This window comes from Azolla caroliniana, unplaced genomic scaffold, assembly GCF_043228905.1.
Source record: "Azolla caroliniana isolate FFs.n. ecotype wild unplaced genomic scaffold, voAzoCaro1.0.p SCAF_15, whole genome shotgun sequence".
NCBI lineage: Eukaryota > Viridiplantae > Streptophyta > Polypodiopsida > Salviniales > Salviniaceae > Azolla > Azolla caroliniana.
Window position 1 is genome coordinate 1,596,122 of NW_028230450.1, and position 27,875 is coordinate 1,623,996.

Below are 27,875 nucleotides of genomic sequence, written 5' to 3' on the forward strand. Positions count from 1 at the left end.
TAAACTACATCAGAAACCAAATCCTTACATGTTGTTAGGTTATTATTGGCTAGATGGATCAATCATAATTGAATAATTTGATTTTTGTTATCATTGGCAATGTTCAACAACATTCTCTCCTTGAAGGCACCTCCACCCAAGGTCTTTCACGCACAAACCTTGTGAATCTTCTAAGTTTGGACTAAGATGTGGACACATAATGAGAGATTCCTATCATGTGATGGAAATATTTTAGTTACCCTCAATGACAATGTTGGCATATTTTTTTTACTGACTATGCAGCATGTGAAACACATGCTTAACTATCCAGGTGAGGCGTGGGACGATTAGAATTTACATACATGAGGAAGAAGCTCCCTAATTTTGTTGGGATTTCCATTTACAACCGTACATATCGCATGGTTTTTGCTTTGTGCCTTTTTAGGAGTTACGAGTTACAACACATGGAATAGATGTTATGGGATGGTTGTATGTAGAAAAAGGCAAGGACGAGTTTATGCAATCAAAAGTCATGGGAGGGATGTACATGGAGAGAGACTAAGAGGGAGGGGGGGGGGGTGGGGTGGGTGGGGGTACTAATTGTTATCGTAAGCCACACACCCTTTAGCAAAGTGAGGCATGTTGTTTTTATGAAAAGAGGCACTTATTGCTACAACTCACACCATACATGTGTAGACCCTACAGGACAAATGATGGCATTCATATCAATGCAGTTATATAGCGAAGGGAAAAGGAAAAAACAGAATAGCCGGAAATTTATAGTAGCCCGACGAGAAGCAATCATTTGGTTTGTATAGGAGCCGTGATTTTGATTAGGGATTAGCACTGGAAAAGCCATCGAAACAGAAGAAGCAAGTGTTCCGATGTATCAAGAGTGAACAATGCAAGTGTTATATCACAAGAAGGAGAAGAGGAAAAACATGAAGAGCAGATTCGTGTTTAGTTGCCACTACTAAGTTTGGAACCCTAGATAGACTGCCGGTGATAAGCCGGAGGTGTCCAGTTCGGTAAAACAACCATCGGGATCGACAGGTCTCGAACCCACAACTTCCAGCTTGACAAGGCAATGCTCTAACCAATTGATTATCGATGCATATCATCCACAGAAAACATATACAATATGTATCCATGGGATCGTTACAAGCAACTTTGTTTTGGCTTTAGTGGGCGGATTTTTAATTAATCAATTAAAATTTATTTTTATTTTTACTTTTCGATGAATGGGTAAATAAAATACCCCATTTTTATTGTAAACCAATTATTGTCTCATGGGGCCAATTTTGGTATTTGAAGACGTTAATATATCTTTCTTTCTTTGAGTCTCTCTCGGCTTCCTTCCGGGGTAAGGAAGAATACGAGCCAACATTGGCCGACGTGGACTGTATAGGCCACGTGGGCGCGCCCCCGTGGCCCGTATACGAATGACACGTGGCTGGACAGATAGGCGTATACGCGCCTCATACGTATACGTGTGTGTATATACGTATACATACGTATATATATATATATACGTATATATACGTATATATGTATGTGCGTACAGTGCTCAGGCGAGAACTATCTTGTGGAGAGGAGATATGGCTCTGTTTCTGTCTTCTCCGAGTCTTCGATCTCTCGCTGCCATCGCCCACTACCTTCCTCCCCTCTCTGCACCATCCAAAGCCTCTGTTACCAGCAACAGCAGCAGCAATACCATCGTCCATTGCTCCTTCAGCATCAGAGCTTCCATAGATCGTTTCGACCACAAATCACTACAGGTTTCGTCATCGTCATCGTCTTCATCATCATCGTTGTCTTCTTCGTCTTCTCCTCCTCCTCTTCGTTTCCAACCATCAAGAGCATCTGCCTCTGCCTCTGGCTCCGTGGCAGAGGAAAGCATCCATTCCTTCACTGTTAAGGTATGTTGTCCCCCAAATCTCTTTCTCTCTCTCACTACTTTATTTTATTTTGTTTTTATTTTTTTGTTTCAATGAATGGGTAAATACCCTATTTTTGTTGTAAACCAATTGTCTCATGGGCCAATTTTGGCATTGAGAAGACGTTAATATATCTTTCTTTCTTTTCTTCTCTGGCATCCTCAATGAAGATATTGTAAGGTAATTCCATTTATTGTCGAGATGGAAAACACGGAAATGAGATACTCTAGATGTGTCTGTGAGTAAAATTTCCCTTTTTCTTTCTCAGTTGAAATTCTCAACTAGAAGTGTCAATGTATGCTTGCCCATCTGTTTGCCCATTCTTCTTCTTTTTTTCCCCTCATGAAGCCCCTGCAAGGTTTAACATGAGAATGTTGCCCTTTTTCTTCTCGATTAAAACTCTGGAAAGCGGATATTCCAGAGGTGTAAAAATATGCTTGTGATTTGTTTATACCTTTTCGTTCTCAATGGAATTAACTGTCATATAGAATTTTTGGTAGCTTTTGTAAGAGTTAACATGAATTAATCCCTTCTTTATCCACAGGTGTTAACAGTTGTTGGTGTGATATCTTTCCCCCCCTTCTCTTTTCTCATAAAATTTAGCATCTAAAGATGCTATATGGATTTTTTTCTAGGGTGTAATATGAGAATTTGCCATTTTCTTCGAATGGCATGTCTAAATCTAGAAATACGAAATGTCAACTTTTGTAAAGTTTATGATAAGATTTTCCCTTTCCTCTTTATCCAGAAAATTCCTTCTTGCTTGTTTTGTTCTTTTACTTCGAATAAAAGAAGCCATTTAGATTCTACTGTTAGGGTATATTTTTGTCAGCTGTAACATGAAGTTTTCCCATACCTTTTTCTTCCCAGTGCAAAATCTCATACACAGGTGCTATGTGGCTTTTTTTTAAAGGTTTCACTTGAAATTCTTCATTGATCATTGAGTGTCCATGTTTCCTAATATGGACACTCAGAGGATCTTTGTATATATCGGCTTGCAACCTTGGTACTGCTTTGATTTCTATTTCTGCAACCGTAGGTTTCATGTGAAGCCCATGGGCATGGGTTTGAAATTTTGGAATTCAAGATCCATTTTATCCCTTCCCCGACAGAAGAGCTTCGGTAGCGTACAATGAACTTGAAAGGTTGACGGGTGTTCGGCCATATATACCCTGTGGTTTGAAATCACAATGCTCTCTATAGGAAACCACAATGTCTATTCTCTTCTATAACTGTACAGAAAATCACACTACTTTTTGAGCGGTGGACAGGAATCTTTGTGTGCCCCTATGTACACAATTCACCAATCAAAACGAAAGTCCTAGTTCTCCTTATTGAAAGATTTCGCTGACAAAGGATACCCTCTAAGCACAATGATGGGGCTAGAGGTTGAGAAAAGAAGAATTCCTCTTCCATTGGGAAGGTTTTCATACAGAGGATCCATCCTCTGAAGCACAAATTGTGAGGCTCGACTTAGACAAATGAAGAATAGTTTTCTTCTTCTGCTTTGTCATGTCAATAGACCATTTGAATGAGAGAGAGAATGCAGATATATATTAAGGTGTGTTAGGGAAATCGGCCTTGAGATGAGTCATGATTAGAAATATTGGTGAATTCAAGCTATCTACACTGAAACAAAAAAGAAGAAGCTCTAGGTTTCTTAAAGTTTCATTAATCTTAATGCATATGGTTGAAATGTGTGAGATGGTTTACGACCATGAAGTGCATAACCAATATATATGGGATCAGTAGTGGCGAGGGGGTCGTGGTGTTTAAGTTTGGTTGATGCGATGAAATGAGGCTACAATGATGTTTATTGAGTGCGTCTGGGTGTTGTTGGGCAGATTGGACATTCGTGCCCTTTATCCTGGTACTTCTGTCTTCTTTGTCATCAACATTCACCTGGTTGGTCTATGATGGCTCTTCAGCATGTTGTGAATGGAAGTGTGAGACTATGAGAGAAACTTCTAATTAGATAGCCAAACACATTTGTCTACTCTTCCTCCTCTGTAGTATGAAAGATAATAAGCATAGCTATTGGGAGCGCAGTTTGGCCTGGAAAATATGAATCGCATATAAATCCTAAAAGTCGAGGTTTGATTTATTGGGTCTTAAAATAAATCAAACAAACTTGTGAAAACTGTGTGCGCTTCTCCTTGCTGCACTCCATACACAGTTTAGTTTTTGCAGTTCTGCTTGTTATTCATACACTTTTTATGTTTTAATATCAGACTTCATGTTCAACAGGATATTGATGGCAATGATGTAAGTTTGAGCAAATATAAAGGCAAGGTCCTTCTCATTGTGAATGTGGCTTCACGTTGGTATGTACATTTATTCATAGGTGCACTTTGAAGTACATGTTTTGTAACATATCATGGGCTATATAGGTTAAACTCCTTGAAATATGCTCTGGTTTTTTTACTATCAGTGGTCTTACAACTTCCAATTACAATGAGTTAGGGGAGATCTACAAAAACTTGAAGGGTCAAGGTAAAATTTGTTTTTTCCAATATATGTGCATAAGAGAAACAAATTTACTAGGATTTTGGGTGTGAAAGTGATGAACTATTTTTGGATCACATGTTGTAGATTTTGAGATTTTGGCATTCCCATGCAATCAATTTGGAGGCCAGGAGCCAGGTTCTAACCAAGAGATTAAACAATTTGCTTGCTCTATATTCAAGGCAGAATTTCCTATTTTTGATAAGGTTTAGTGAAGAAAAGTTATTCCTTGAATTAGTTTCATATTTTATAACATGCTCTCTCATTTACTTTGCTAAATTTTCGATTATATAGCTGATCCCTTGTTCTCTATCTGTCCCAACCCCCCTTGTGCCTCTTTATTAGGTTGATGTGAATGGTGAGAATACAGCACCAGTTTATAAATTCTTAAAAGCGACCAAAAGCTCTGGGCTCTTGGGTAGCCTTCTTGGAGACAATGTTAAATGGAATTTTGAGAAGTTTTTAGTCGACAAAAATGGTCAAGTTGTTCAAAGATATGATCCTACTGTGGCTCCTCTCAAGATTGAGGTGAGATTGATGTTATTAATGGTCTCTCTTTTCCTTTGGTAGAAGAATTACTGTATCTATTATTTTTATTATTGTAGAAAATGCAGGGATCTTAGACTAACTCTCACACAGCAAGATCACTTAGAAGACTTAAGGAAATATCAGTAGATTAAGAAAAACGAGCACTGATTACAATGATGTAGAATGGTTTATATAATCAGTATCTACAGGTAGGTGGAAACCAACGACCACTTAATTAGGTTCACACTATTATAACTATATTCACACCTAATTCACACCTAATAGGTACTTATCTAGGTTCATAATATTCTAAGTATGTTCACACCCAACATTTACTTAACTAGGTGCCCACTATTATGACTATGTTCACACCAAAGCTTTCATAGGATACACATTAAGTGTAACAATTATTAAGTCATAGATTTCTGTAGGCTGTGTGACATTCCTTGCTCTAGATGCACATATAAGCGGAAGGTACGTAGGCACTTATAATCAGATGTGTTGGATGTATGCCAATGTAATATAGATTGAATGTTGTTGGTTTAGAAGAATTTGACCTCTGGTCCACCAAAATTGATGTAAAAAAAGTGGTCACGGTGTGAAAGATAATGAGACTTTAGATTAATCTATCATATTAAACATGCCATCCTATAGTATTTCTTGTAGTTTCTCCATCTTCCAAGTCCTACCAGATTAATAGAAAGGCGATAAATAATAAGGTGGTGATATGATGGAAATATTAACACATGGTGAAACGAGTTAAAATATACGTTTTTTTTTCTTGCAGGCTGATATCAAGAAATTGTTGGAAAGTTGAACCTCACTCGTTGTGTTACTTTTTCTTTTGAAAGTACCCTATGAGCGCAAACAATGGCTAAGAATGATTTTCATGTAACCCGATCAGCTCACATCTTGGGCTGAAGGCCTTGTAATCTATTTTCTTGAAGTAGAACTGATTTCTCTCCCTCTCTCTCTTATGAAGATGGTAGGAAGAGAAATGAAAAAAGTATCTCGTTTGTCCAGTTCTTTTATGAAAAAACATGAAAGATCCAACCATGCTGTCTGCTTTTTAAAAAGTTTGTGTATGTTAAAATAAGCCCTGTGCTCGCACTGAGTCAGGAGAGTCAAACTGGAAAGCAATGAAACTGGGTGGAGCAAACATAAAGCAGAAAAGAAAGAATTGTTGTATGCATAGAGAAGCAAACTGGGTTGATCCTAACTTCGATTTTTCAATGTATGTTATAAGTCTGTCCTAAAGTAATAAACATGTTATTTTGTTTTTTGTTTTTGTTTTGGGATGTGTATATCTTGGCTATATGGCAAATATGTATTGGTTTGCGAAATGTTTTGCCCAAAGTATGTTTACTTAATATTGGTTTAAGTATCAAGGAAAGAGCCCAACAGATTCTTATTAAGCGGACTTTGTGAAAATAATATTTTTACTTAATATGGGTTTAAGTATCAAGGAAAGAGCAGTACATATTTTTCTTAATCGTACTTGCATGCAAAGGGATTGTCCAAGTAAAAGGGATTGACCTTGAGACTTTTTGCTAAGCCAACTTTTTCTTTGATTTGATAATTACATGTATGATAGTGCTAAGCCAAATTTTTCTGTGATTTGATAATTACATGTATGATGGTGAATGGAACGATTGGGGAAGTGAAGATAGAAAAGTTGCAGTATTGTTATGGTGAGTGTTGATATCCTGGTGATGGTGACTTAAATCAATAAATCTACTATTAGAAGACGATTCAAAGTACTGATTAGTACAAATTGATTTTCCAATTGGACATTTTATGTACTTTTTGGTTTCCATGTAGGTAGGTCAATTATTCATTAGTTTTGACTTTAAACAAGTATGATGGGTTTAATGATGAAGTTTTTTATCTGGAACCTTTAGGTCATGGGTTTTATGGTTTCGACGGAGTGTTCATCTTTTTAGCTTAAGCATCGGACAAATAAACAACTTTGATTCTAAAAACAATTGAGTAATGTAAAGTTATGATCAGCTAATTCTCTTCATTTTTGGATATATTGACATCATTGGGTGTGAAAATTGAAGGCACGATGGGACCCAACATATTGTGACAAATAAATGGTTAGGAACATTATGATGAATGACATCGAAAGATGTAGTTTGGTTTGGGACAGTTAATAAACTTACTAAAACAAAGGTTAACTAATGTCAATCAAAATAACTTGGTTAGAACACCTTTTACTATGTCAAATTTACATTATCAATGTGATTACTATTGGTGATTATTAATATAAAATCAACTCAATAGCTAGCTATAATTGAGAAAACCATTGTCCTATGTTGTAGTGTAACACATGCAACCGACAACTTGTGATACATCAATCAATGCTTACCAGATTAGGGCGAATAGGTTACAAATGCAATCACCTATGTTTTGAAAGATTAGGCACTTCCATTTTAGTTTATTATTTTTAGTAACAAGGTTGTAAATAAAGGAAATTGGTACAAGAAAGAGGATTTTTGTCCCAAGACGTACTAATTTGAGATAGAGCCCTCAATCTTCTGATTGAAAGTTTGAAGAGTATGACAATGATTGGATTGAAAACTGCACAAAAAAGTTGCAAAGTGATAATGTAAATATGTAGCAAGGAAGCTTATGTTCTGGATAGAAATTTCAAAAAGCTTGTAGAAGATGTCAAGCATGTGTCCGCTTCCAAATAAATAAACATAGATGTGACAAAGTAACTACAATTTAGTTATGCCACACCTTGGATTATATTCATAATTTGGGGTTTCGCTGATCTGGTTTCTGCTGTAAGGATTTCATATTTAGAAATTAATTATCGACCAAATTTCGCTGGGAAGTTGTGTGTTTTATGATTGCACATAAAAATAGGCATGAAACATATCCAAATAATCTCTTATCGGTAGTAGTAATGGGCATGGTTTCGGCTCAAAATGAACCGAACCGTTAAGCCATGGTTTAACTGTTTATTGGTTCCAAAAAAATTTAATGGTTTGGTTTGGTATGGATTCTCGTTAAACGGTTCGGTTCGGTTCTAAAACTCGGGTTTATAGGTTTACAAGTTTGGCTTAAAGGTTTAAAGGTTTTTGGTTAACTTTTGTTTTTTTACCTTAATAGTTTATTGATGTAATGGTTTAATTAATGTTTTTTATTGATTTAATTAATTTAACTTAAATGTTTATTTAATTTAATGGTTCAATTAAAGGTTTGTTTATTGATTTAATAAATTTAACTTAAATTCTTATTTAATTTAATCTATTTTTGTTTCTTTAGATGTTTAACTAGTTTGACTTAAGTGGTTAGGTTTAAATTTTTTATTAAATGGTTCAGTTTGGTTTCAACTTTTCCCTAAAAGGTTTGGTTTTATCTTTTTCTTAAATGGTTTGGTTTGGTTTTAAATAAACGGTTTGGTTTCGGTTTCGGTTTGGTTTCTTTGCCTTGAAACCGAATCGTGCCCATTGCTAATCGGCAGATATATTAACATTTGGTTTCATTGTACCTAGTTAATATGCTTCAGTATTTTTACCTTAATAGTTTATTGATGTAATGGTTTAATTAATGGTTTTTTATTGATTTAATTAATTTAACTTAAATGTTTATTTAATTTAATGGTTCAATTAAAGGTTCGTTTATTGATTTAATAAATTTAACTTAAATGATTATTTAATTTAATCTATTTTGTTTCTTTAGATGTTTAACTAGTTTGACTTAAGTGGTTAGGTTTAAAATTTTTATTAAATGGTTCAGTTTGGTTTCAACTTTTCCCTAAAAGGTTTGGTTTTATCTTTTTCTTAAATGGTTTGGTTTTTTGTTTTAAATAAACGGTTTCGGTTCGGTTTCTTTGCCTTGAAACCGAGCCGTGCCCATTGCTAATCGGCAGATATATTAACATTTGGTTTCATTGTACCTAGTTAATATGCTTCAGTATTTTACTATATCCATGTTACAAGTGACCTAGTAACTGCACCGTATTGGTTGGTGTATGACAAACACATCAAGCCCCATGATACTTGGAATTCCAACAAGATTTGGAAGCGCCCAATCACGCATCTAGCAGAAAATTGTGAGTTAAAATTTATTTCACAGATGGTTATATGGATGAGGAACTGGAACAGTAACCATAACAAGGTGAATGAGGGGCAAATAAGCTACAACTATGACTATACCTAGTATGTCACGACTGCTTTCATTATGTAGGCATAAGAACTTTCCTGAATCATTTTGTCAACAGCAATCATTAACTCGTTCACACTGCCTAGTGACCAAACCAAAAGGTTAAGGTAATGATGAAGCTTGTTGCTGTATGGCTATGCAAACAGAGCCAAGTAATTCTAAAAATATGTAGTGGGCCAAATAGCTACAGACGATTTCATGCAATCTCTAAGATTAAAAGAATAAGTCACTTTGAACCCCACTTTAATACAGAACACATAATGTGGATCATACACCAATTACATTCTTGAAGGAATCAGTTTTCATTGAAGGCCATAAATGGATCAGGTTCAAACATAGAAATATAGGGATTCCTTCATCGACATATGTTTAACATTTATTACAGAACTGACAAGTGTAAATTAAATCACCAGTGGAATGGAACATAATGACAAATACCGTTGAATAGAATAATACACTTGGAGCCTATTTTAAGCCTAGTTAGTCCTTCCATTTAGGGAGGTTCATGCACAATTTCTCTGGATTCAGCAACATCCTGGTTGTCTTCTACTTGTTGGAAGGTGGATAAACAACCAGTGGCATCTTCATTGATCCCGAAAAACCCCACCAATACACATAATCCTCCAATATACTCCATGGCACCGATATGTATGCCTCGGACTGAATCCACAATAGCAGCAATTGGGACTTGTATTGTAAGTCCCGCGGTTGCCGCTGTGGTGGATGTAAGCAGCACAGCTTTTGCCCACAAATAATCACTCAAAACATTGTCGAGCATTCCTGCCAAATGAAATAAAAGCTTTGATTATTCTATTGATTTCTCATAGTTCATCATAATCTTTTAGAGATGTTAAAAACTTCTAATGTACAGAAAAGACAGCAAATGGGCTGATTGCTGATTAGATCTTGGCCCAAAGATCTAGATGCAAAAACAGCGTATGCATGATTACTACTTGTTAACAGAGGTTGTCCATGCTTTGGTGGGTCCGTTACGTCATCTGCAAAAAGAACGTCAACAGTATTCCACATACACAAACATCCTTCTAATTACAATCCAAACCTTCACTAAGATTATGTTTACACATACATACATGATTTATAATATGCACTGGGCTTTCCTCATTACTAATTCAACAATGTATCACAGGAAATTGAACAAACAATGTATGCACAAGATATTTTAGTAGAATGAGAGTCAATATTTTTGGTATGAGAAAAAAAGGAAGTCAGTCGAACCTTTTCCAATGATAAGACCATATTGTAGGGCTGTAAGTCGGTGGAAAGGCTCCACCCCAGTGAAATGCAAAATGAGAGCGACTGGGAGGAGAAAAAGACCGTTGAATAAACCCAAGAATCCAAAGAAGAGTGCTGTGCTCGCTTCTTCACCTTGGGCCTCATCGGGAAGCTTTTTCCGTATAAGAGTTGTGTAAGCTGCATAAAAGATTGCAGATGCAACGCATAATAAATCCCCCCATATTGGATTTGTTGCAACACTTGATCCCTCTTCAGAATCTGAAAAACTAACCACTATTGTTCCTGTCATGCAGAGAAGTATGCTCCAAAGTTTAACCCACGTGAACTTCTCTTGCAAAAACCTCAACGACATCAGGAATGTAAACAAACTGGATGTTGAGCTTAGAATCGTGTTTGACTGCACCATATATGATCTTATGAGAATTTGGAGCTATATAACTGTGATGCGAAAAAATAAAGATATTTCTATGTTGTTAACATTTTTTGTGCAAATATGGCATGTAAGAATGGATGTGTGTATATGTACTCTCCAAATGCATGTTGATGTGTATGATTGCCTATGCAGAAGAGAAATAAAAAAACTCACAGTAACAGTTGTGTATTTGAGAGAGAGGTTAAATGTATATTGTGCAAGAAACCAGAAGGGGCACACAACCAAACTAGCATGAGCTATTTTTCTCCTTGTCCATATTATAGGTTGCTTCATGTCCAGATCTTGATCATCTAACGCTTGTTTCTCAAGAACAGCGTCCGTATGCCCTGTGTATCAAGAATAAAATCAAATGAAATCCTCAACATTATCCGCAGATTCAACAAAAAGAAATATGATGAAAAAAATGGAATTATTGAACAATCAGTCTAGGATTTGCAATAGTATGCCACAAACAGAGAACCTAGTATAAATTGAATTAACATGCACTAATATCATGGCAATGCCTAAAACATTAACAGCCTAAGTGAAAAACGTAAAATTTTACATCCCGAACTTGGATTGTCCAATGGACAAACAAATCCGTATGTAGTTAACTGAATTCTTTTGTCACCATCATCGAGTTTACTTTTACCCACTTCATTTCATAAGACACAATCAGTTCAACAAATCCAAATCCAGACCCCATAAATGAAAATCCAAATTACACATGAACTAGAATCAGTAATGACAATAATATGAAGGGCCCATATTCCCAATCCCATTGTCCATCAATTAAAAATCAAAATTCCATTCAATCTAGAATCCTCAACTCATTAAGGTAATATGGGGGGTTAATGTTACAGATAGAGGCCCATACATGCATGCTGCAAGACCTAAAGATAGAGAACATAATACAATATAGTCTTAATGAGAACCGTTGCAAACAATTTGCATCTACCTATGAGTGGAGTGAATCCAAATCATGTGATTAATCAACCTCAAAAAGCTTCAGCTTGGAAATCGCACAAAGATTCCAGAAAGCTGCTAATAAGTCGCTATTTTTTCATGATGTGTAGGCAATGCTGCATCACCTAAATAACCGAAAGTATGGTGCACTTTTTCAAATATTTTCTTCCCAGAAAAAGCAATACCTCAAGAGGCTAGAATAATACACTAATAACTCTTTTCATATATGGCATATTTGTCTTTTCATTCTAATGGAAAGTAATGAGAAGTAGCAAAAAACTCAGGGGCAGTTAATGAGAAAAGCACATAGACATATATGCATCTTATGCACAGGAAAGCTCAGAAACATAAATCTGAGTTTCTCTTTATCTCATTTCGTGACCCTAAGTTTTTAATATTCCTCGTTAATTTCCTTTAGAATGAGAAACCGCCATAGTAGATTATCGGGAAGGAATTAGACTGAGAGACGATTTTACGCAATTTATATCTATATCTGTTGTATACATACCATGATCATCTGACAAGACTTGCAATCCTTTCACTTCAAGAAGCATTTGATCAGAGGCAATCTTATTGGAATCCAGCAAATTCTCCGTCTCCGAATCCTTGAGCGTTTCAGAAACATCCGTGGGAGCATTAACATTAGAAGGTTCCCCGGCCTTCTTTCTCATCAGAAGATTCCGGGAGGCTCGACCGATCTCGACGACGGGGAGGTAGACAAGGAAGAGGGTGTTGCAGATGTAGGTGATGAGGAAAGGGGAGACGCCACTGTCCACCACGGACTGAACAACGAAGCTCGCAACGATCCAAATGACGGCCACAGCAACGACGTACAGCATGCCGAGGCACCATCGCCATGTCTTCTGCAACATCTCTGTCTCTGTCTCTCTGTCTCTCTGTCTCTCGACAAGTCGATTTCTTCCTTCCGTCCTTCCGTTCCACAAATCTCACATCGTCGCGCCGTTTCGGAGGTCGAAACGGGAAGCTGTCGATGGATTTCTCTTCTTTCTCCGTTTCGAACTCTGCTTCTGACTCTGTTTCTGACTCTGTTTCTGTGTGTCTGAATGTCTGGTTTCTTTTGAAACCAAAATACTCTGCACCCAAAGAGACAGAGACAGAGACAGAGACAGAGACAGACAGAAAGAAAAGAAAGAAAGACATATTATTAATGTCTTCTATTACCACAATTGGCTGTGATTCTTCTTGATCACAATCCCGATATTGGGCGGATGGATGGACAAAATGATGCCCATGCGGATCGAATGGGGGCCCGGGGAGAGTTATAAGCTCCTTGTAATGGTGTAGCGTAATCAATTTGCTTAGCAACGTTAAACATGGATTTCGGTATTGTATCGTACATATGTAGACAGATTGTGTGAAAGTTAAGTTGCATTAGTAGGAAAAGCGTGAGTTTGGCTATATGTATATAGGTAAGTAGACATATCGATTGGCCCACATGTGCAAAATATAAGCGTGATATTCTCAATATGACTTTTAACTCTTAAGGCAAAGTCCTCCATTGGTGGAGCACAATGCAAGCGCATTTTTAGCCCAAAAAGAAATGATTTCTACTAATAATTTATGTAGTGAATAGCTTATCTACATTATGCTAAAGCCTTTGTATATTATCATGGCAAATAGCTTCAATGAGGTTGCTTATAGCCAAAGGAGAGGAATTTAATTTGTGGACAAAAACTCCTCCACATTCATGACCTCATCAAGCTCATATCACCATGGGACTCGTGTGACATTAAAATGGGACTCTATGTATATTATCATGGCAAATAGCTTCAATGAGCTTGCTTATAGCCAAAGGAGAGGAATTTAATTTGTGTACAAAAACTCCTCCACATTCATGACCTCATCAAGCTCATCTCACCATGGGACTCGTGTGACATTAAAATGGGACTCCATCCACTACACTTAACTAACTCCAAACAATCTATCCTCAACAATTTCAATTTGTCAATGCAATAATACATTACTTGCAAATACTAATTGATTCCACCCATCGTACCTAAAGATGTTGCTTTGCATGTTATCCTTTTTGTTTGTACTCTTTGTAATGCATCCATCATATGTATGACCATGTGTTAAAATGCAAACATTTAACCTTCCGTTTGTACTCTTTGTAATGTCTCCATCATACATGTGACCATGTGTTAAAATGCATCCTTTTATAGCGCCAGGGAAAGATGCTAGTACTTCCTCTACACCATCTAGTAATACCTTTTCCGTACTCGCAATTCCTTGTCAATTTTCTTGCCTCAGTAACTTTTTATTACACATCATGTGCCATTTTAAAAATAATAGCAAGCATCAAACACTCCAAATTTGTCGAGGTAAAATTAAAATCTTAAAATGTTTTACAGGAAATCAGTTGAAGAACGAAATAGCAAGAAAAAATCAAATCAAACTAATTAGTTCATTCACTTAATGACATAGCACAAAACAATCCAGTGTAAATACTCTTACGAACATTATTCCAAACAACATGATTTGCCACAATGCCGTGTTAGCTCTACAAGATATTCTACCATCATAAGTTGTTTGAACAACATATACAATTATAATCCTTTCATCAGAAAAGATATTTGACAATGTTTCTAGGAGGGAACATGTGTTATAGAGATTCTCTAATGTATACTGTCCTTGTGCAGATCATAGATAGTATTTACACTATGAATGTGCGCAAATCCGTTTTTGAAATGGTAATTAGAAACAATCTGTTATTAAAATCAAGCTATAATATATACAACATAATGACTAGGCATTTCTCTCAAGAACTCACTATGAAAGACTGAACAAATGAATGCCTGAATGCCTGATCCGATTCGCATTTCACTACACACTTTCACATCTAAATTTTTTAAATATATATATAATTTAAGAACCTGGGGAGTCTTCTATTTTCTCTTCTGCACCAGAAAAAAGTTAATGCAACTCATGGGATTACACAATTTCAACGAGTGAAACTCAAAAGCTAGTTAAATATGGGTTTCAGTAAGAAGAGCATTAAGGGCCTAATGAATAACTATGATTATTAGTGTATAGTGCCACATATAATTATCTGTGCTAGCAATGAATGAATAAAAATGGACATTACTCATCCTTCAACTTCAGCTCGCTTGTTCCTAGATGGGACTGACATAGCCACTAAATCTCCCTGTCATCACAACAAAATAGACATGTCAATAATACTGCGAACACATTAAAACAAAAATGGAGTTAACTTTCATTTCTCCACAAAACAGAAGAAACCATTAATCAATGTTACATGCAGCATAGAGTTACTATTACTCATTTTTCAATACAAATTTAATAGTTGTTTCAGGTATAGCTCTCCACTATCACATCATTTCTCAACTGGTACATCAATTAATACCTCAAGACTAACATCTCATGTTGCCCTCGAGTGTCTCGGGCAACTACTAGCAAGGATATGCGAGAGGAATCTTTGTTAGATTCTTCAAAAGAATTCCGAAAGTTTGAGGTGTGCTTTGTATTAACAATTGGTATCAGCAAGTTTCTATAATTCTCTATTTTAGCTACATTGTAGCCTCATGAAGTCTTTGCATATACTTGTCATGAAGTCTCGTGAGTCACTGTATTGATTCAGTTAATTTAAGAGATTTGATGGCGTTTTCACTAGCTATTTAGAAAGAGAGTTAGGTTGCCATCTCTGATCATTGTATCGCTGCAATCAAACATCTATGGGGCACCGGAGACCCATAGAATCAAGTGATGATCATCAGAAACAAATGTTCCATACAACAATGACCAATTACTGACTTCTACAAACGAACCTTACGAAGGACATTGTTTCAGATTTCACTTTTGACACATCATATCACAATTTACGCAGTTATAGCTTTGGTATCATAGGTTATTTTTCCTTTTAAAGACATTTTATCACAGCAAACAATTTCATTATTCTCTTCAGCCAAGAAACAAACGTCATACACCCTCCTACTTCTTGAGGCAGGATCACTTCCCATTAGGAGTCAGAAATGGTTTGGATAAAGCCTGAACTGAACTGTTGAACCGTTATTAAATGGTGTGGTGGTTCAGTTCGTTTCAGGCTGGAGCTTGCTTAACCAGTTTGAGCTTGGTTCGGTTTGGCGGTTGCCCTATTTAATTGGCTCAAACCAGTTAAGCCATTTATATACTTTTCAATTGAGAGAGAGAGAGAGAGAGAGAAAGAGAGAGAGAGAATTAGAATTAGAATTAGAATTTTTATCGTCCATAAAGAGGCCAATTTTGACCTATGGGTCCAGAGTATACATGTGTTCTTGATATATGTCTCCTTCCTAAGAAGCGGTATTCATACGTTGAAGCACAAAGTCTCTATGTGTTAGTAAAGCATACACATATGAGCTCAACCTTCTAGGTGGTGTCTTATGTATGGCACTTAAGTTATCACTCCCTCTTAGTATGTCAGCATATCTTGAACGAATTGCACTATATGTCGAGCATGTGAAGAGCAAGTGACATTCATCCTCTACCATGCCTTCATTGCATACTTTACCTGTCTTCAAATTCGTTACATTTTGATACCATGATGCACCTTCAATACCTAACTTGTGATGAGAGAGAGAGAGAGAGAGAGAGAAAGAAAGAAAGAAAGAAATATTAACGTCTTTTAAGAGGCCAAAATGGCCTATAAGACCAAATAAGAGATTACATCTTTAAGTGTTGTCTCGTCTTTGAGAACAAATCAAAATAAAATAAATATTACACAGTAAATATAAAAGTAAATAACATGAAAAGAAAAGAAATGAGGGAATCTGGTTTTTGGCACATGTGAGATCCTCAAGTTAGGTATATTGTAGCTTTTGTCTTCGAAAGATCTCTAGCATAGGTTGATCCAGAATGGAAATGTCTCTGAGTGAGGGAAGCACCTACGGTGGCGAGAGATAATGGCTTTTATCTGTCGATGACAAGGGTGTCGAGGTCGTGGTTCATGGGGCTGAGGCCTACGTGCATGGCAAATTGCCATTGCCCGATCAATTGTAACCCCTTTGTTATGTCCTGGTCTGAAGCCCATTTGTGTATCCCGGGGTTGACTTCTAGCATTAGGAGTGATGGGGTTAAAGAATGTTGTGATTGTTCTTTGTGGATGAGCTTGTGTGGCTGTATTCTTCAACAACTTTTCCCGATGTCTCTTGAGCTCTAGCAAGAAAAGTCCTAGGCATCGTTGGTCCTCATATTCCATTACCTTGCGTAGTGGGCCAAAGCCTTGTTTAAAGAGGCAATGGTATCTCCCTCTGATTTCATAAAAGACACTACAATGACAAACATACTGTTCTTCAGATTCCACTCCTTGATGACACAATTGACAAATTCTCTCTTCTAGAGGTAGTCCTGTATATCTGCCTACCTCAATCTGTAGCTGATGTGATGAAGTTTGCAGTTGCCCTATCATACTACGCAGCGCATAGGATAGATGTATGTCCATATAAGGTGGCCTGATGACAAATCCATCCTCCGATGTATGTAAGAAGTGTGTCTTATAGTGGGCCATCTTTGTACCAAGTGGTATTTTGGGGCTGATCCATGTTATCTTGTTTTCCAAGTTAATAATATCAGTTCAGATCACTCTATTCTTTTCCACTTTGGTCATATTTAGATGGGGACAGTCCAAGCTAAATTGGAACGGGGGTAGTGCATTTATACTCATGCCATGTGACTCGAACCATTGCTGCCTTTTAGCATACCAACAATGAGTGTCTCTATTTTCAGCCAATTGTTTTGATGACATAAGTGCCAACCTTGGGTACCTTCGTTTAGGGAGCTCCCAAAGACGTTGGATAAATGTCACAGATCGGAACAACGCCTCGGTTATTATAGGTGCTGCTCCCATCTCTGCCCGGATTATATTGTGGGGCACCGATGCTTTGCTCCTTATCATGCGAGCAATCATTGACACTAAAGGTCTCTCTAAATCTTTCCAATGATTTGCCTTGTTAAGATTCGGTCCCCATGTCTCTACTCCATAGAGAAGAGTTGGTGTGACAAGTGTATGAAATAACCATAGCTTAGTCCGTAGCTCTTGGAACTACAAATGTGCACATTGTCTCTCGAGAGCACCAAGGGCTGCATATGCACGAGAAAGTCGGGCACAAGTGGCCTCTTGTAAGGAGAACCTAGGTCCTGTAAATGTTACGCCTAGGTATGTGTAGGAGTGTGTATTCCACCTTTTCCTCTCCCAAGAAGAATTCTGGTTCTGATCTTGTTACCCATGCTTGGGTGGTGTTAAACACCATCACTTTAGTTTTATTCATGTTGATTGACAAACCTTTGTCTGTACAAAATAGTTTCAAGGCATTTAGATGTCTTTGTAGTCCCTCCAAAGAGTTAGAAATCAAGACAATATCATCAGCATATAGTAATATTTGTATAGCTATACCTGCTACGTGTGCTCCGGAACCCCAAAATCTCTCTATGTATTGTGATACCTCATCTATATAGAGACCGAAGAGTGTGGGGGATAGTGGGCATCCTTCTTCACGCCAATTGTGCTAGCCACCGTCTCTGACAAGCCCTTAGAAGACCGCACTTTTCCTGACACAGATTCATAGAGTGCATAGATTCCCCATTGCATATCTATAGGAACACTAAGGGCTTCTAGCCGCTGCATAAGCTGAGCATGTGGCAATGTCAAAGGCTTTTTGGAAATCCACAAAGCAACAATAAATCCTCTTATTGTGGGTTTTGCCCTCCTCAATAAGGGCCCGGAGGGTGAATATGTGATCCAAAGTTGTGAATCCCTTCCGAAAGCCTGCTTGTCCAATTGAACGGCAACAATTTTGCTCTACCCATATACTCAAATTTGATTCTAGAATCGAGCCATATAGTTTAGCCAAGTAATGGCCAATCATGATTGTCCTATAGTTGCTTGGCATCATGGGGTCTCCACTCTTGAGGATTGGCACAATGATATGTTGAGTCCATCTAGTAGGAAAACCTTCACACATGGCTCTATTAAAGATGTGTGCTAGCAATGGGAGCAAGATGTCATAGGCATAGATAAAGTGCTCACCCACCAATCCATCATGATCTTGGGCCTTCCCAAATTGTAGCCGATCAATGGCATTTCTTACATTTTGTGGTGTAAAGAAGGTTGATTCATGTGGGCGTGAGGCATTTGGGTGGGGAAGAGGAGGTTGCCCTGGGATATCATATAGAACCTTTGCATATTCCTACCACACTTGAGGTGAGGTCAGTTGTGTGGTGGGTTGCCTCTCATTAAACATTTTCCATGCTCTTTTACTCTCTTGTCCTAGAAACAAGCGATACAAATGATCTTCAAATTTAGCCAAATACAATCTCTTCTTCTTCCTCACGGGGCATTGGAAGGTTGCTCTCGCTTGGTTGTGTGTATAAATGCCCCGAGTTACATCACGCTGCAATATCTCCTTGTATCACAACATTCTCATCATACCAACTATTTTGTATTACTCTACCGAGTTTGGGGCGATTGGCCGTTGTGTGAGGGAATGCATTTGTGGCTGCTTTATGCAATGATTTGGATAAACCTTGGGTAAGTTCTTCAAGAGGTGCGAAAGGATCCAAATCTAGCATGCCATTGTATACACCACAACTATACACATCAATTGTCTCATGAGTGAATAGATACTTAGCCAACCCACTCTCCTTAGCATATACATCCTTTGTGCATCCATCCTATCACACTTAGAAAATTCTTATCCTTCCCCCCACCTCTTCTACTTCACTAGGTATATAGACGATGCCTTTGGAGTATGGACATGCACCAAACCTCAACTTTTAGACTTCCTAAAATTCTATGGTGACACCACCAATAATTCTATTAGACTCACCATACAAACCTCTCCGATTAGGCTTCCCTTTCTAGATATATGGATCAACATTCTTAATAACAAATTCTCCTTTAACTGCTTTCAAAAGTCCCTTAATACCTATCAATACCTTCCTTTTTCCTCTAACCATCCTCTCCACGTAAAGCATAGCTTCATATCTAACGAGCTCAAAAGATACCTCATTAGAGAAAGCACGCCCTTAGGCTATTCTAATATGAGAAACTTATTTTTTCGTAGACTTACTAAAAGAGGATACAAACACTCCTTTTTAAGCATAAAACTAAAGCTTCTCTTACCCTAACCATTTTTAGACTAAGATATACCCATAACACCCCTAAACTAGGTATTCAAACTTTTCTAACTAACCTTAATAGTGATTTTATTAAGGATCCCCAACCTCTAGTATGTTGGACTAAATCTAAAACCCTACACTCACTTTTAGTCCAAACTAAATTTACTAGATCCCCACGCACCCCACCACCCTTACTTATCCCATAATCTATCCCTAGCATCCCCTTATCCTCCTTTAGTAGCCTCTTATAATACATTATCATACTCTCCCCTTATTACCCTCATTATTCCTTATCACCCCAATTATATCAACTCACCTTACATCATACCCCCTTACATCACATGCCCTTAAAACATACCCTTTTATACACCTTAACTACCCTTGATAGACATTTAAATCTCTCTCTCTCTCTCTCTCTCTCTCTCTCTCTCTCTCTCTTTCTCTCTCTCTACATGTCATTACTCTCACTCTTCCACTACCACACATTCATTATATGCACTCATCACCCCCCCCTCTCTCTCTTACCCCATCTTCACCATATATATATCTCTATTTTGTAAAAACAAGGCCTATTGCACTGATGAGCTCGTATGAGCGAAACTAGTTTGTAATAAGGCCTTCCTTAATATAAGTTGTCTCAATTCTCTCTCTCTCTCTCTCTCTACTCTACTCTTACACATTTCTCCTTTCTTTTCTTTTGGTATTTACCCTCCATCCAATAGTTTTGTCAAGAACCATTGCTCGCACTCCTTGGTTTTAGACCATTCGGTCTATAGATTAGAGAGAGAGAGAGAAATAAAGATGTCGCATCCTTACTATCCCAAAAACTAAGAGAAAAAAAAGTAGTTTAGGGCTTGGTTTGGTTCGGCTATGTTCAAGTTTGAACTCCAAACTAGGACAATTCCAAACCGGTTAAGCCAAAACCGAACCTTTGCCAATACCTACTTCCCATTGAGATCATGGCCATGGAAAGGGCTGGCGAATACATGCTTAAAGTTCAAAAAAGTCCCCAGCATCAACTTCTTAGAATCTCATGGGAAGTGAGCAAAAAGATCCAAAAAACACAAAAAATAAATAAATTGTGATTTGGTTGGATGCAAAATGTGGAAAGATGGTTTGGAAGATGGGATGCAACACATTGGCTTTCATGATACCTCAAAAGTTTCCTTTGTGAATGAGGTTTTTTTACATAGCCAATGAATCATTACATGGGAAAACTGTGGATGCTCACATTGCACACTTTATACTACATATGTTGCACCTAACTACAAAAAACTTGGTCCTCATATTTAATTTGTGTAAACAGTTTTTGTCTATCATATCTACAACCTCTAAGCTGCCTCATTTGTTTAATAGCTAGGGTTCAGAACTATCGTGAAGCAAAAAGAAAATTTATAGAATAAGAAAATTTGGTACTTGTGGATATGTATGCTCACATTGATGATGATTCACAAGGAGGCTCCCATCTTAGGATGCATCCATCAACAATGGAAGTTGGGATCAAACATCCTTAGAGTGACTTTTGGATATTGTGTGAATCATGCAACCCATATATGATGTTACAAATTATTGATATGGAAAATAACACATTGCCACTTGTCGACAATAAAGTTTTAACTTAAGATGAACTACAATTCATTTGACGTCAATATATGCATCTTTGCACGATAATAGTGATAATTGGTGGCCAGGTTCCTAAATAAAAAAATCTGCATATGCCAATTGTAATAGGGTATCTAGATAGTAAACAACTATTCATTTCAGAAGTTACAATGTGTACCATGTGTGAGTAATCAGTTGCTACAAAAAAAGAGCATCTATAAACATCTGAAAGTGTTCCACGTTTATGATGCATTGCATTAATTAAATAACTCATTAAGTGTATGAAAGGAGTTGCAAGCTTATAAAAGAAGCAATGAACCAAACATAAAAAAAATCATCTCATTTGCTAGGAACGTTTTCAACAATAAATCGATAAACTTCTTTTTCAATAGATTATGAAAGAAGAAATCATGCAAGTTCAGCATTACACAACGTTCTCAAAAACATATGAAACATGCGTGAGAATAACAAAATAGTGGTAAATCATACCTTCAAGAGGAATGCCATCTATTTGGAGCCTTGAGACTAATGATGCTGATGCTGTAGCACTATACCATGGCATCAAAGACTGTCCCATTGCAACAACCCCATGAACTCTACGCAAAACATTTCACCCAAACTCATCATGACTTTGAAATGTACATGGAATAAAAACACGACTTCACTTGTTAACATTGTTTTCCATCATGTTAAGAGAAAAACCAAACAAAGATGGAAGAAAACATCCACAAACAGATCTTACAGTGACCAGTTATAGATAAAAATCTAACTGAGATAGTTAGAAAACATGGAATAGAACCATGATTCAAAATTTAAGACCACTTTTACCAAGTACGGAAAAACAACCAACAATGATTGGCGTCCACATATGGACCTTATGTTGATAATAGAAAAACCAATTATGATGTTTAAAATGCGTGGATTAATGCCACAACTCTCGTTCTTAAGCCTGTTTCACCAAAGGTTGCAGAAAATATGACAACTGTGGAACAAAACATCTACATACTGAGCTTACATTAGGTTACAAACCAAAAACACTTAAGATATTGGAAAGACAAACAAAACGTAAAGAATGATGGTAAAAAACATTCATACACTGATCTTACATTGACAAGTGCAAACTCACCAGTCTATAAAGAAATAAATTGACTGAATTAAGAATAACAAAACGTCCCCTTCTACAGAAATACCATGTGCAGAGCCGACGAAGATGGAACAAAATGATTAGATTTTACGAATTACAGGCAACAAAAACTACCTTGGAAAAGTCAAGATATACTGACCTTACTTTGACACGTTACAGATGAAAAAGAGTAAATTTCGATGGAACAAGACAAGTGCAAAGTCATGGAAGGAATAACGCATTCCACATACTGAATTTACATTGACGGATTTATTAAGGATACAAAAACCTAAGTACGATTGAAAATACAATATTACCGAATTTATATTGATGAGAGATACAAAAACCTAAGTACGATTGAAAATACAATATTACCGAATTTATATCAATAAGAGATACAAAAACCTAAGTATGATTGAAAATACAATATTACCGAATTTATATTGATATGAAACAGATCCAAATACTTAACTATGGTAGAAAAAGGAAACTGCAAAAAGGCAAAGAATGGTGCAACAGGGAATCCACAAACTTACCTTAGATTGACAAAGTTACAGAGCAAAGGGCTTAACTACGATTGAATAAGATAGCATAGGGACCGGACCTTGCATTGACAAGCTACAAAGCAAAAGATGTAATTATGATAGAAAATATAACATAAGGAACCTGTGGAAGAAGAAAAAACAGACAAGACTTAAGGATGGAAGAACATAAGGCAAAAAAGGAAACTTGAGGAAAGGAACATACCTCCTGGGGGAAGGTAGAGAGCAGAACTTGAGATCCTTGGGGACAGAGGGGAGGGAGGGGGGGGAGGAGGAAGGATTCTTCAGTTGCTGAGAGGCGGCGCGACACTTGGGAGGGGATGCGGATGACACGAACAAACGTCGGGCTACTGCTGCTCTCAGAATCATGAGCCTGTTCGCCATTGCAGAAATGCAGAGAGCCGAGCAGAACAAAAAGCCTCTCAATTTCTGTGTAGAAGAGAAGAGAAGAGAAGAGAAGAGAAGCAGGGGAGAGAGTAGTAGTGGGGTGGGGTTTTAAGCCATCAATTTCTGTGTTTCTCTATGTCTCTCTAGACTCTGTTTCTCAATTCCTTCACTATGTATGTATGTATGGTATCTATGGTATGTATGTATGTATGTATGTATCAATATGTATGTATGTATGTATGTATGTATGTATGTATGGTTTGGTATGGTATGGTATGGTATGGTATGTATGTAAGTAAGTATGTATTTATGTATGTATGTATGGTTTGGTATGGTATGGTATGGTATGGTATGTATGTAAGTAAGTATGTTGTATATGTATGTATGTATGGTGTATATGTATGGTATGTATGGTATGGTATGGTATGGTATGTATGTAAGTATGTTGTATATGTATGTATGTATGGTGTATATGTATGGTATGTATGGTATGTATGTATGTATGTATGTTTGTGTATGGTGTATATGTATGGTATGTATGGTATGTATGTATGTATGTATGTATATGTATGTATGTATGTATGTATGTATGTATGGTGTATATGTATGTATGTATGTATGTATGTATGTATATGTATGTATATGCATGTATGTATGTAAGTATGTTGTATATGTATGTATGTATATGCATGTATGTATTTATTTATATGTATGTATATGCATGTATGTGTGTCTATATATATATTTATGATGGTGCCGGAGAGGTTCATACGATGGTCGGCCAGACAAGTCATGTCCACTATTGTATGCTCATGCCGGCGCACCGACACTTTCTTACGAAACAAGCAAGATGGGACTCTCTATCTCTCATGTAACATATATAGCAAGACCAATCAAAGAAAGAGATGGTCGTGTAGGACCTGACAAGCACGTCGAGCTCAATGGGTAGGAATCGCTCGTGTCTATTATTATGCATCAAATCATAAATAGGGTTGGCAAGGGAATCACGGCCACAGACGATGTAGGTCGCTCATCTGATGGTGCGTGTGAATTTGCACTGTCCGAGTTTAAATTGTTAGAGGTTGCCCAACCACATGTATAAAAAAAACGCACGACCAATAAAGTTGTTAGAGGTCGCCCAATCGAGTTTAAATTGTGGTTGCCTAGTCGATGAAGCAAGTCACCCAACCGCATGTATCTTCAGAGTAAGTTGGTCGCCCAACCGAAGACTATAAAACCCTGAAACCTATCATTATCTCTCATTTTTTCAAACGAGATTGACGAGTTTTTTTGCCGGGAAAGTGATTTTTTTTAAGCAGCTTGCAATCAACATTTCCAGCAATCACATTTGCCATACTACTATTTCCTAGGTATGTATTGTGTTTGTCTCTATGTTTTCTGTTATTTTGTTTTTATGTGGTTGGCTTTTTCATGTCAATGGATTAGGGTTCGGGAGAAGGTTTTGGTTGATATTATGATATTAGCTTGATACAATGGCTTCAGATTAGAATGTTAGGGAGAAGGTTTAGGGTTTAGGGTGATAGTATGATTGTAGAAACGATTTAGTGTTTGGTTTGATACAATGGTTAGGTTTATTCTCAAAAACTGTTTAGAACATGTTTAGGTAATTGATCATTAGAGATGTGTAATGGTTTACGATTTAATGCTTGATATTAGAATGTTAATGGTTTACAGTTGATATCATGATATTACCTTGATATTGATTATTAATGGTTTACAATGGATATTATGATATTAATGCTTGATATTAGAATGTTAATGGTTTATGGTTGATATTATGATATTAGGTTGATATTGATTATTAATGGTTTGGTCTCGTTGTATTATGTCAATCTTTATGTAACAAATGGTCTGGCGTATCTAACACATACAGAAACAACAAGTGCTCCTAGCCTAGACTCGTTGTATAAGGTTGGAAGAGATGCAAATGGGAACAAGGCTTGTGCATGTATTGTTGTCGTGGCGTGGCTTGCATAGAAGCGTAGCGTTGCGTAGACAAAAGATATCGTGAAAGTGAGGAAGGAATCACTGGGATTATGGACGAAAGAGTAGAAATAGAGTAAATAGAGATCAACAAGATATGACAAGATAGGATATTGAATGATATTTGAAGGAATAAAAGAGATTTATAATTATTTGATGAAAGAGTTACAAAAGTGGTTGTAAGCGTCGTTGATCCTTCGAACTTGGTCTCACAAGATAATCGCTCTTCTCTTTCTTGATAGTAGGCCACAACAATCTTCACTTCAATATTTTGATGAAGATAAGGCTCGAACCGCTTCCCTCTTGTTGAGAGTTGACCACCACGATCGCCAAGCTAGAGCTCCACCTTTATGTTGAACTTTTTCCTTTCTTTCTTTATTTTATGGTATCTCTTATGTAATATATATTTGATTGATATCTCATCCCTCTCCCCCCTTTGATCTTCTCTTTCACCATTTAAATAGGTGCCCCCATGCATATGATGCATTGGAGGGTACAAGTCATGCATGTAGTGCATGAAATGCATGTGATGCATGATAGGCATCTCGCTCATTTGAGCTTTCATGTATGAAAATTTATATGGCATAAGAATAAACATGAAAATATAGTTTTAAAAACAAAGGACCTAGCCTAATGGTAGGTGTGTTGACTTTGGTATATGAGGTTGTGGGTTTGAGTCTCTCAAATTTATTGAATTTGCAACATGTAATATTGTTTTTATATCATGAAAATCCTTTATTTTATATATATTATTAGTATAGAGTAAATGGTAAGATTTGAAAGTCATAGGGTGGGGTTATTGGTTCAAGTCCTCTCTTGTTCGTGTAACATAATATATTTATCTATATATATATATTATTTTTCTTTACATATATATAATATTATCATATGTGTTGTTAATATTATCTTTATATATAAAACATTATCAAATGTTATTTTAGTTACGTATTTATCTTATTGTAGACTTTTAATGTGAAGCTTTCGTACTTCACGACATCGTGACTAAGTATTGTCGCCTCTCGCCAAGGTGGTATTGCAAAAAGTGCGACATGGAAACACATTTATGCAAGGCACATGGAATTGACATAGTTCTACCATGAGGGATGCGGATAAAGGAGGAGGAGGAGGAGGGTACTTCGGGGTCATGCTTCAATAGCTATGAGGGTCAAAGATCACTCAAAAGATTCATGGGCCCCGAAATCAAGAACCATAGAAATCGACAATCATACATCCGGAAGTTGAAGGTTAGGGTTGTTTCGAGGTTCAACTCTATTCGCGTTGATCTCCGACTTGACACGGAGGCAGAGTTTGTGGCGTGATTTATGGACCACGAGATGACGATCTACGACTCCAAAAAGGATGAGCGGTTGGAAATGTTGAAGAAGAAGATTGCATCCAACATTCTTATGTAAGTATGTACGAGGATTTCATTCTTGATATGTGTTGGAGGGTTTATTGGTAGAATTCAGATAATAACATGTGTCTTATTGTGGTGAAATAGTGTAAAAAGGTGGGGATATCCACCGAAGAGGGTGGTGTGTCCATTGATGTGGGTGAGGCTCTAAACCCATCTCATGTATCTACGCCATTGAAATGAAGACGGCTGAAAATGTCAGTTCGTTGGAAGGAGGTGGAGTCAAACATTGATGTTGTCCCCCTAACATCATATTCAGATGATGTTGCATCGGATGTGGCCACGATACAAATTGAGCATGGCAAGGCCATCAAAACATGGACCCAAACACCAAACAAACATTTTTCCAGGTTGTTTATTTGTGTTTGTCAATTTGTATCCTACTAACTGACATTAAGTTTGTTTTAATTCGTGATATATGCATATTTCTATGCATACAGGTACTAGTTGACCTACGCACGACTCCATATGGTCGTTGACGTTACAGAGTCAGAACTTGAGACCATGTGCAAGGATGGAGAAATGGCATCAACATGCTTATAGCTAATGATGAAAAAGTTTTCCCTGCCTACATGGGAAGAAGTGGAGCAGTTGTGCCCAAAAACATCATTGTACTAGGCTCTTGAAGAATTTTTCATTGTATTTAGAGAATGGGTAAGTGTGTTTATATCTTCTAGAGTTGATATTAAGATCATGCGCATTTTCTTATAATTCTTATAATTGTTGAAACCACCTCACTCAAAAAACGTGGGTGACAATAATGAAGGCATTCCAAGTGCATTCATCACCCATTTGGAACGAGCCAAGTACGAAAAGCAAATGATGAAAGGAAAAGAGCTAGAGGTGCCCGAAGACTCAAATATAGTAAAACGTTTTTTGCACAAGGTTGATCCTTTTCGACAATTGTATTATA

At 37.0% G+C, this 27,875-nt stretch overlaps 3 protein-coding genes and 2 long non-coding RNA genes across 5 annotated transcripts; 2 read left to right on the forward strand and 3 right to left on the reverse strand.

Annotated features, from left to right (window-relative positions):
• Nucleotides 1-1,544: 1,544 nt before the first annotated feature.
• LOC147854290 (putative phospholipid hydroperoxide glutathione peroxidase) lies at nucleotides 1,545-5,878 on the forward strand. Its single transcript, XM_087331296.1, has 6 exons — nucleotides 1,545-1,898; nucleotides 4,164-4,240; nucleotides 4,348-4,409; nucleotides 4,509-4,627; nucleotides 4,767-4,949; nucleotides 5,737-5,878. The coding sequence occupies exons 1-6, from the start codon at nucleotides 1,578-1,580 to the stop codon at nucleotides 5,764-5,766; spliced, it is 792 nt and encodes a 263-aa protein (XP_087187422.1). The 5' UTR covers nucleotides 1,545-1,577; the 3' UTR covers nucleotides 5,767-5,878.
• LOC147854291 (uncharacterized) lies at nucleotides 5,786-6,244 on the reverse strand. The gene is made up of 2 exons (XR_015531032.1): nucleotides 6,155-6,244; nucleotides 5,786-5,889 (listed from the first exon to the last, which is right to left on the reverse strand). It is a non-coding gene; the product is annotated as an uncharacterized LOC147854291 (long non-coding RNA).
• LOC147854292 (uncharacterized) lies at nucleotides 6,167-7,685 on the forward strand. The gene is made up of 2 exons (XR_015531033.1): nucleotides 6,167-6,309; nucleotides 7,597-7,685. It is a non-coding gene; the product is annotated as an uncharacterized LOC147854292 (long non-coding RNA).
• A 1,763-nt stretch (nucleotides 7,686-9,448) lies between these two features.
• On the reverse strand, nucleotides 9,449-12,679 carry LOC147854293 (EamA-like transporter family). The gene is made up of 4 exons (XM_087331506.1): nucleotides 12,266-12,679; nucleotides 10,966-11,138; nucleotides 10,362-10,776; nucleotides 9,449-9,905 (listed from the first exon to the last, which is right to left on the reverse strand). Exons 1-4 carry the CDS (start codon nucleotides 12,627-12,629, stop codon nucleotides 9,619-9,621), a joined length of 1,239 nt encoding a protein of 412 aa, XP_087187632.1. The 5' UTR covers nucleotides 12,630-12,679; the 3' UTR covers nucleotides 9,449-9,618.
• Nucleotides 12,680-14,642: 1,963 nt separating this feature from the next.
• On the reverse strand, nucleotides 14,643-23,575 carry LOC147854294 (PPR containing protein). Its single transcript, XM_087330913.1, has 3 exons — nucleotides 23,363-23,575; nucleotides 21,982-22,088; nucleotides 14,643-14,923 (listed from the first exon to the last, which is right to left on the reverse strand). Exons 1-3 carry the CDS (start codon nucleotides 23,539-23,541, stop codon nucleotides 14,892-14,894), a joined length of 318 nt encoding a protein of 105 aa, XP_087187039.1. The 5' UTR covers nucleotides 23,542-23,575; the 3' UTR covers nucleotides 14,643-14,891.
• Between the last annotated feature and the right edge of the window lie 4,300 nt (nucleotides 23,576-27,875).

What these genes read in the sequence shown, in the direction of transcription:
- LOC147854294 (XM_087330913.1), bottom strand. Translation starts at nt 23,541, where the DNA reads ATGGCGAACAGGCTCATGATTCTGAGAGCAGCAGTAGCCCGACGTTTG. An exon ending in TCTCTACCTTCCCCCAGGAG is followed by an intron (nt 22,089 to 23,362) that starts GTATGTTCCTTT and finishes TGTTTTGCGTAG; the next exon opens with AGTTCATGGGGTTGTTGCAA. An exon ending in AGATGGCATTCCTCTTGAAG is followed by an intron (nt 14,924 to 21,981) that starts GTATGATTTACC and finishes TTGTGATGACAG; the next exon opens with GGAGATTTAGTGGCTATGTC.
- LOC147854290 (XM_087331296.1), top strand. Translation starts at nt 1,578, where the DNA reads ATGGCTCTGTTTCTGTCTTCTCCGAGTCTTCGATCTCTCGCTGCCATC. An exon ending in TCCATTCCTTCACTGTTAAG is followed by an intron (nt 1,899 to 4,163) that starts GTATGTTGTCCC and finishes CATGTTCAACAG; the next exon opens with GATATTGATGGCAATGATGT. An exon ending in AATTTCCTATTTTTGATAAG is followed by an intron (nt 4,628 to 4,766) that starts GTTTAGTGAAGA and finishes CCTCTTTATTAG; the next exon opens with GTTGATGTGAATGGTGAGAA.
- LOC147854293 (XM_087331506.1), bottom strand. Translation starts at nt 12,629, where the DNA reads ATGTTGCAGAAGACATGGCGATGGTGCCTCGGCATGCTGTACGTCGTT. An exon ending in TCAAATACACAACTGTTACT is followed by an intron (nt 10,777 to 10,965) that starts GTGAGTTTTTTT and finishes TATATGGTGCAG; the next exon opens with TCAAACACGATTCTAAGCTC. An exon ending in TGGTCTTATCATTGGAAAAG is followed by an intron (nt 9,906 to 10,361) that starts GTTCGACTGACT and finishes TTCATTTGGCAG; the next exon opens with GAATGCTCGACAATGTTTTG.